Source organism: Arvicanthis niloticus, chromosome 5 (genome assembly GCF_011762505.2).
Source record: "Arvicanthis niloticus isolate mArvNil1 chromosome 5, mArvNil1.pat.X, whole genome shotgun sequence".
NCBI lineage: Eukaryota > Metazoa > Chordata > Mammalia > Rodentia > Muridae > Arvicanthis > Arvicanthis niloticus.
The window spans coordinates 22,448,398-22,457,517 of record NC_047662.1 but is presented as its reverse complement, the minus strand read 5'-3'; the positions used below and the strand labels follow the sequence as shown (position 1 = coordinate 22,457,517).

At 47.9% G+C, this 9,120-nt stretch overlaps 1 protein-coding gene across 1 annotated transcript; it reads right to left on the bottom strand.

Moving 5' to 3' along the window:
• Window positions 1–3,907: 3,907 nt before the first annotated feature.
• Rab42 (RAB42, member RAS oncogene family) lies at window positions 3,908–8,722 on the bottom strand. The gene is made up of 2 exons (XM_034502790.2): window positions 8,406–8,722; window positions 3,908–7,687 (listed from the first exon to the last, which is right to left on the bottom strand). The coding sequence occupies exons 1-2, from the start codon at window positions 8,630–8,632 to the stop codon at window positions 7,267–7,269; spliced, it is 648 nt and encodes a 215-aa protein (XP_034358681.1). The 5' UTR covers window positions 8,633–8,722; the 3' UTR covers window positions 3,908–7,266.
• Window positions 8,723–9,120: the final 398 nt, after the last annotated feature.

The window sequence follows — 9,120 nt, the reverse complement described above, 5'->3', positions numbered from 1 at the left end:
ATGCGGTCCTGGGGCGTGCTAGAAGGCCAGCCAAAGCGAGAACTCCATCTCTGCTATTTGGGGGAGGTTGCCACCATGCCGGGTGGGGCTTTTCAGTGGTACAGCTGTTTGATGGTCACCCATGTCCTGTAAGCCAAATAAACTCATTGGTTCACCAAGATAGAGTTGGGTGGAATTGTTCTGTCCTTGGTGTCCTGACTAGACATCAGGAAAAAAATAATGCACTTGAAGGGACTAGGGAGGGGAGCAGATTCTGTAGCCACCTTTGGCTCTGCAGAAGATGGCATCGTGAAATGTCAGTGTCAAGCATTTCCCCAAAAGAACTAAAGTTAGTAGGGGGCGGGGGAAGGTCACAGTGAAAGGGCTGTAAGCACCCAAAGGAAGGAGCAAGCTGTTCGCCAAGGTGTTTGAGGCCTGGCCGGATGGCTCAGCGGGGAGAGGGTTTGCCATGCAAACCTGTCAGCCTAAATTCAGTCTCTAGAAGTCATGTAAAGGTGGAGGGAGAGAGGCAGGCAGACAATAATATAAATGGCTTTCAAACTGTACACAAATGGGTCTTTTGCCTGGATGTATGTCATGCAGTGTCCGTGGAGGACAGAAGAGGTCGTCAGATCCCTGGGACCAGAGTTAGAGATGACTGAGCTGTTTTATGGGAGCTAGGGGTTGAATCTGAGTCCTCTGGAGGAGCAGGTCGTCTCTCCAGGCCCGAGTAAATAATTGTCTTTGTTTGTTGAGACAGGGTGTCACTGTGCAGCTCTGACTGTCCTGGAACTCACTCTGTAGACCAGGCTACCCTTGGATTTGCAGGAATCTCACCTACCTCTGCCTCCCGGATACTGGGATTAAACGAATGTGCCAGCCTAAATAAATAAATTTTAAAACGTATTTGGAATACTTCGCCAAAAACATTGGATGAAGAATCACCTCTTATTAAAGACTCAGATGTGGGACTGGCTGGTTGCTTGTAGCTGCTAATGCAGTTTATTTGCCTATAAACTAAAATGAATATGATCTAGGTTGTTTTGCTTGAGATTTCTTGTTAGATGTTTGCTGCTTTGTTTTATTGTTCATTTATTATGTATTTGTTTATTTGCAGGGCTAGGGATCAAACTCAGAGTCGTTGCTCACAGTTGAGGAGTCTTGTGACACTATATTCCCAAATACTGGACTTTTGAGAAAGTCTCCAAGTTGGTGGTGGTGGTAGCGGTGGCGGCACACACCTCTGATTCTGGCATTTGGGAGGCAGAGGCAGGTGAATCTCTGAGTTTGAGGTCAGCTTGCTTTACATAGAGAAACCTGAGTAACCCTGTCTCAGAGAGGGGGAGGGGGAGAGAAGCTGACTGAGCAATGAGAGAGACCCTCTTGTAGCTGGCCTTAAATTCGTGATCTCCCTCCCTTAGCCTACTGAGTGGCTGAAATTACAGATATATATCACTATGCCAGCTTGTTTGAGTGGTTGAATAAAACTTGGACTCCCTCTTCTGAACCCCAAAAAATGAATCCAAGGAAGAATTCTGATATTCAAGATTGGCATATAGGGACTGGAAAGATGGCCTGAAGACCCTGATGGTTAACTCTTTTTTTTTTTTTGAGACAGGGTTTCTCTGTGTAGTCCTGGCTATCCTGGAACTCACTCTGTAGACCAGGCTGGCCTCGAACTCAGAAATCCACCTGCCTCTGCCTCCCAAGTGCTGGGATTAAAGGCGTGAGCACCAGCGCCCAGCCCTGATGGTTAACTCTTACATGGCAGCTCACAATATAGTTCTAGTCCCAGGGGATCTGATGCCCTCTCTAGGCCTTCTTGGCACTGTATTCTCATGATACACAGACATACATGCAGACATTCCCACACACACATAAATAAAGGCACGGTGCACATGTATTTAATGCCAGCACTTAGGAGGAAGAGGCAGGTAAATCTCTGAGTTCAAGACTAGCTTGGTTTATATAGCAAGCTCAAGGCCAGCCATGGCTACACAATGAGACCCTGACTCAAAAATAGGTAGATAGATAGATAGATAGATAGATAGATAGATAGATAGATAGATAGAATAAAAGGAAAAGCAGACTGTGGTAGTACATGCCTTTAATCTCAGCACTGGGGAGGTAGAGGCAGGCAAGTTTAAGGCCAACCTGGTTTACAAAATGAGTTCCAGGTCAGTCAGGGATATTACATAGAGAAACCCTATCTCAAAGGAGAAGAAATATATTTTTTAAAAGACTGGCATGTTGGCAAGTTTTAGTGGCACATGCCTTTAATCCCAGAACTTGAAGCTAGTGGATCTCTGGGAGTTCAAGGCCAGTCTGGTCTACATAGTGAGTTCCAGGATATCTAGGGTTATGTAGAGAGACCCTGTCTCAAAAACCAACCAACCAAATAAAAAGATTGACATGTTGAGCAGAGGTCTGTGAATCACTGCCCAGATAGTCAGAGGCCAGGAAGATTTGGGTAAAGCAGGTAAGCTTATAGTGAAGAAAGCATTGCTGGGCCCGAGGTGGAGACTGGAGATGGAACCGGACAGGAAGGGCTAGCTGGGGTGTTGCTGTAGTTATTTGGACCAAAGATAAAGAAACCCTCGAGGGAGCCTTTGAAGGAAGAATTCACTAAAATGCAGCGTGTTGGGAGGGCTCCTAATAATAGGATAAACGCTAAAGGATAAGTGCTTCTGGCCCACCTAGGACCAGGAAGCCATCACAAAGAAGCTTGTGCCTGTATGGGGTGGGCCAGGAAAAGGAGTGAAAAACTGAAATAAGGTCTTAATGGAGTTAGAAAAGACAAGGCTTCAATAGCCGGGTATGGTGGCATGTTTGTTTTTGTTTTTGTTTGTTTTTCGAGACAGGGTTTCTCTGTGTAGCCCTGGTTGTCCTGGAACTCACTCTGTAGACCAGACTGGCCTTAAACTCAGAAATCCGCCTGCCTCTGCCTCCCAAGTGCTGGGATTAAAGGTGTGCGCCACCACCGCCCGGCTAGGGCTAGGTGGTGGCACGTGTCTATAACCTCAGCACTCAGGAGACAGAGGCAGGAGGGTTGCCATCAGTTCTGTTCCAAGGCTATATATATAAAGTTCTTATTTCAAAAAATAAAGAGAACTGGGAATGTAGCTCAGTTGGTAATGTGCTTGCCTTCAGACCTTGGGTTTGACTGCCCTGTCCCACTTAAAGTAGGAAGGATACTGCATACCTATTATCCCAGCAGTTGGGAGCTTGGGGACGGACCATCAGGAGGTCAAGGTCACCTTTACCAATACTTTTTGAGTTTGAAACCAGCCTCTGATACATAAAATTCTGTCCAAGAAGAAGCAGAAGAGGGAGGAAGATAATGTGACCAAGAAGGGAGAGAAACAGGAAGAAGACAGAAGGAGTGAGGGAGAAAGACCCCCCCTCTGGGTCTGGGGTAGATCATATGGATAAGGACCCTGGGAAGAAAAAGACTCCTTTGGGGGATGTGGATGCTGGGTCACAGGGAAGACCTTGCAAGCCTGAAACCCTCTAGAGGAGGGTGCAGCCCACAGGATAGAAGGGGGGGGGGGGAGGCTGTAGTTTTCAGAGATACATCTTCATAATACAGACACACACTGGAGCCTCTTGGAGTCTCTTAAGATTTCCTCACATCAATGCAGCTTGCCAAGGTGGGATAAAGCCTTCAGGTATGAGGCAGAGCACTCTTCGGACCAGGTGGCGGTGGCTTAATCCCAGCACTTCAGGCAGAATCAATGGATCTCTGAGTTCAAGGCCAACCTGGTCTATAGAGAGTTTCAAAAAAAAAAAAAAAAAAAAAAAAAAAAAAAAAAAAAGACCATACACTTTGGGTCTGGCTACTGGAATGTGGAACTGTGAACTGGCCTCTGTAATTCAGTCATGTCACTTGACCAGTCATGATCGAGTCTTTGTCTCTAAAATAGTCAGGACTTTTGGACCTCGAGGGTTACTGTGTTGCCATGGAGAAGACCCCAGCCACAGAAAGCCCACAGGCATGAGCCCACACTGTGCAAAGAGTCCATATAGCAAGCATGTCAGCCCCACAACAGCCCTGTGAGACCAAAACTGTTCGTATTCCCATTTTGCAGCTGTGTGATCGTAGCCTTCTGAACACTGAAGGGAGGCACAGGGTATAGTGGCATCATCTTTTCTCTCAGTGGGTCTGGCCTGGGTGATGGGATTTCCAGACTTTTCTCTGAACTCTGACTAGAATGCTCCATTTGTTTTGTTCCTGAGATCCTTCTCACTTCAACCCAGGTAGGCCTGGAACTCCTGATCCTCCTGTCTCAGTTTCTGAGCATCACCTGCTCAATCACTCGGAGTGGCTGACGGGGAAACAACTGGTTCAAGTTACCCTGAGCATGGTGAAGCATGCCTGGAGCCCCACCACTGTGGGAGGTGGAGGCAGGAGGATCAGGCATTCAAGGTCATCCTACTTGGTTACAGAGTCAGAAGCCAGTCTATCCTACATGAAACCCTATCTCAAAAACAACAAACACTGCACAAGGCATTATGGATGCTTATTATCACAGAACAGAAGAAATCAGTAAATCCGTTTCCTTTGTGACAAACATGAAGGCTTTGGACTGGCTGCAGCCAGACAGAGAAATCGCTCTAGGTTTCAGATAATTTTTGTTTTATTTTGTGTTTTGTGGTGTCTACTTGTTTGGTTGTTTGCTTGGTTGATTTTTTTGAGACAGGGTTTCTCTTTGTAGCCCCAGATGTCCTGGAACTCACTCTGTAGACCAGGGTGGCAGTTAATCGGCTGATAACCTTAGTGATATATATATATATATATTGAAATCTTGATCAAGGCGCCACAAGCTAAGACCAACCTGGTGTACACAGTGAGTTTGAGGCTAACTCCCATTCTCCAGAAGCAGAGGGAAGAAAACCATGAAGAGTTAGAGACTACCCTCATTTATAGCACTTCTCAGGCCAACCATAAATCTTGCCTAAAATGAACCAAAACTAAAAGTAAGCAACAAAATAAACCCAGAACATAAACGGGTTGGGGGGTGGGGGTGCGGGTTGTAGGCCCTGACTGCTCATAGCCTGCTCGTGTCTGCTGGCAGTTACATCCCTGAAAAGGCCTCTGCAAGTTGGCCCAACACTCGGTATAAACACCAGTAGCCATCCACAATTGCCCCCTTGGCCATCCCGATCTACAAAGTCCCCTTGGAGGTCACATGTCCATGCAACAAAGTCTCAGCTGGAGAGGAACATGTAGATGTTTGTCTGCAGGCATTGGAGAGGAAGGAAGCAGGATTGGGCAGAGGGAGAGCCTGCCTCTCCTCACAGTAATGCCTTCCATAAAGCGCATGGAGACTGACAGTGCTGGCTTTGATCTTCACACTTGTCCAGAGCTGGGGTAGGAGAACATGGTTGCTTATTCATTTGTTTGTTTTTTAGTGTTTCAGGCTGGCCTCAAACTTTCATCCTCACTATGTAGTTAAGGGTGACCTTGAACTTTGGTTCTTGTCTTCGGGCCTTTATGTATGTATGAAGGTATGTGCCCTGTATGTATGTATGAAGGTATGTGCTGCCTTGCTTTACACTTATTTAATTTTATGTATTTTTTAAATATTGTGATTTTTAACTTCCTTTATTTATATGTGTTTGGGTGTTTTGCCTGCATGTGTATCTGTGCACCACTACCTGCTTAGTGTCTTCAATGAATCCCCTGGGACTGGAGTTAGACTATCGTAAGCTTCTGTGTGGGTGCTGGGAATCGAGCCTGGTTCACCGGAAGAGCAGCCAGTGCTCTCAGCCCTGAGCCACTTCTTGTATGAATGTTTTGTTGGCATGTGTGTATGTGGGCCATATACAAGCCTGGTGTCCTTGGAGGCGAGACAAGAGCGTCAAATCCCCTGGAACAGAAGTGATGGATGTTTGTGTCTCACTGTATGGATGCTAAGAATTGAATTACTACTCTACACTATTAACAAGGGCTCAGAACTGCTGAGCCACCTCTCTGGCCTCTTCCCTGCCTCCTTTTTTGTTTGTTTTGATATCATCTTACTGAATAGCACAGCTCTGCTGTCCTGGAACTTACTATGTAGATCAGGTTGATCCACCTATCTTCTCAGTGCTGACAGTCTTCTACGCCTTGAAGAAGGCAAGTTCTTTAACACCATCCTCATAGGCAGATGTGGGTTGCACTAAGGATGGATGGTCAGGTTCCAGGCAGTACAGAAACCCGAGGTCCATCATCCAAAGGGCCTTCCAGCAAACACCCTGGTGGCTCCTCCATGTTGTCTACTGTGCATCCAACAAGTCTGCTGCTCATTCATGGTCAACCCTGAAAGTCAACTCTAGTCGCTGAGCCTGGGCTGAGAGCCATGAGAGGCACCACGTGTTAGGGCCAGACTCATGCTACCCTAAGGGCTGAGAAGCTCTAAAGTTTCCACTAGAATTCCCCAGACTACCTTGCCAGCAAAGCCTTGGACAGATGCTGGGAAGCTGTTGTCTTCCAGCCCAGAAATGCTGCCAGAAATAACCATGTGGAAGCCAAGAAAGAAGCCCAGAAGCATGATATTACCATTCACCTGTCAATTAGGCAGGCTCTGTGTGAGCAAGCCTGTCCCTTATTGGTCTTTGCATGTAGCCTTGTCCACCGGAAGAACAGCCAGTGTCCTCACCCTGAGCCACCCCAAGGCTGACCTTGAACTGTCTGTGAAGCTGAGAATGTGTTTAAACTCCTGATCTCTGCCTTTCAAGCTCAGGGGTTGCAAGCATTTGTGGAAGACCACAAGTAACAATAAGTCACATACCTGATTCTTAGATTTTCCTCTAAAAAGGAGTTGTGCAGAGAACTAAAAACCCGGGAAAGGTTCTGGTTTAATGGAATGCTTCTGTAATCTAATCACTGAAGAAAGTTACTAGTTCAAGGCCAGACTGGGCAATTTAGCAAGATCCATTTTGAAAATATAAAAGGATTGAGACTGCCGGGCAGTGGTGGCGCACGCCTGTAATCCCAGCACTTGAGATGGCAGAGGCAGGTGGATTTCTGAGTTTGAGGCCAGCCTGGTCTACAGAGTGAGTTTCAGGACAGCCAGGACTATACAGAGAACCCTGTCTTGAAAAAACCTCCCACCACCAAAAAAAAGGTAGAGGCTGTTTGTGACTAGCTAGCCCTTTGTTGAATCCCTGGTGAAGAAAAAAAAAAAAAAATCCCAAGAATTAGAAGGCAGGAGACTCTTGGTATTATAATCTTTTTGTCTGTTGCCCTCCTGTCTCTCTGGGGAGTCTGAGGCTGGTACCACCTTAACCCTTTTTCTTCTGTAGTCAACACTGGCAGGAGCCTGAGTCCTGCTTCCTGCTGGAGGATCTAGGGTTTGGGGCTCTATGGAGGAGCCGGACACCTGCCCAGTCCTCGTCTAGCTTGATGTCCCCCTGCTGCAGGGCCTTTTCAATGGCGCTGGTGATAGTGTCAAAGGCCAGGTTCACATTGCAGTTACTTTTGGCTGAGGTCTCCATGAAGGCCATGCCCAGCGAGGCAGCAAGTTCCTCTGCCTCCTGAGTGGAGACGCATCGGGTGCTCAGGTCGCATTTGTGGCCAACCAGTAAGAAGACCACCTTGTCAGGGCCCTGAGTGGATACGACCTCCTGGTGCCAGTCTTGGATGTGTTCAAAGGATTCTCTGTTCGTCACGTCAAAGACCAACAGAACGCCCACCATGTTCCGGTAGAAGGATCTGGTGATACACCTGGAGGGGCGTGTGTATAATTGGGAGAGTCTTACTATCTTTAAGACAGCCTTAGAGGGCACCCCACCTCCACACCGAGATCCACAGAAGGCCTCCTGTCAGCAGCTCCCACCGATGCCTCTCACACCAGTCTTCCTTCCCCTCCCCTTGACATGGCTGCTTCGAGCTCCTTGGGCTCTCTGCATCTCTGGAGTTTCAGTGCAAATTCCCTTTATCATGCCGTTCCTCTAGGGCTGGGTAAGGGCTTTGGGTGTGGGGATGCAGCTCAAGGACAGCACAAACTGGGGGCTGGAGAGATGGCTCAGCAGTTACTGAATTAAGCAGTTAAGACTGCTCTTCTAAAGGTCCTGAGTTCAATTCCCAGCACCCACATGGTGGCTCACAACCATCTCACAACCATCAGATCTGAGGGATCTGATGCCCTCATCTGGTGTGTCTGAAGACAGCTACAGTGTACACACACATATATATGTATATTGTATATATATATATACATATATATATATATATATACAATAAAATCTTTTTTAAAAAAGGAAAAAAAGACAGCACAAACAGGCTGGTAGCTTGACAAACTCTGCGGAGTTTGTAGGATGAATGACTGAGTAGGGAGGGGTTGGCATCGTAGGGACCACGGAACCTGGTTTGAGCCCCTGCAGTTGGCACCTGTGAGAAAGGGTCCCCCTAGGTGACTGACATTACCCCCTTCCCGCCGCACCTGAAGCGCTCTTGGCCTGCGGTGTCCCAGAGCTGCAGCTTGACCCGCAGCCCAGCGGGCAGCTGCAGCGTGCGGCTGTAGAACTCCACGCCCACAGTGGGTTCGGGATCCGGCTCCGCCGCCCCCTGCGCGCCCGCCACGTAGCACCGCAGCAGTGACGTCTTGCCGACCGCCGCGTCCCCGAGCAGCACGATCCGAAACTGGTAGTTGCAGCCTGGCACCTCCATGGGATCTGGGCTCCCCGCCGACCTGGGAACCTCGGACAGTTTCTGTGTGGGTCCGTCCTCCTCCTCCTTCTTCTTCGTCTCCTCCTCCTCCTCCTCCTCCTTTTCCTCCTCTTTGTCTCCTCCTCCTCTTCGTCTCCTCCTCTCCATCTCTTCTTCCTCCTCCTCGTCTTCTCCTCCTCCTCCTCCTCTTTGTCACCTCCTCTTCCTTCACCTCCTCCTCTTTTAATGTGTCCCCCACCATTACCACCCACCCCCGTTACTGGTACAACTTCCAGGAGGGGTCAAGATCTGGGGAACTTGGGCTGGAGAGATGGCTCGGTGGTTAAGAGCACTTCCAGAGGTCATGAGTTCAATTCCCAGCAACTACATGGTGGCTCACAACCATCTGTAACTGGATTCAATGCCTTCTTCACATAAAATAAATAAATAAATCTTAAAAAAAAAAAAATCTGGGGAACTTGATCCTGGAAAGCAATCCCAGATGTAAC

What these genes read in the sequence shown, in the direction of transcription:
- Rab42 (XM_034502790.2), bottom strand. Translation starts at nt 8,632, where the DNA reads ATGGAGGTGCCAGGCTGCAACTACCAGTTTCGGATCGTGCTGCTCGGG. An exon ending in GCAGGCCAAGAGCGCTTCAG is followed by an intron (nt 7,688 to 8,405) that starts GTGCGGCGGGAA and finishes ACGCCCCTCCAG; the next exon opens with GTGTATCACCAGATCCTTCT.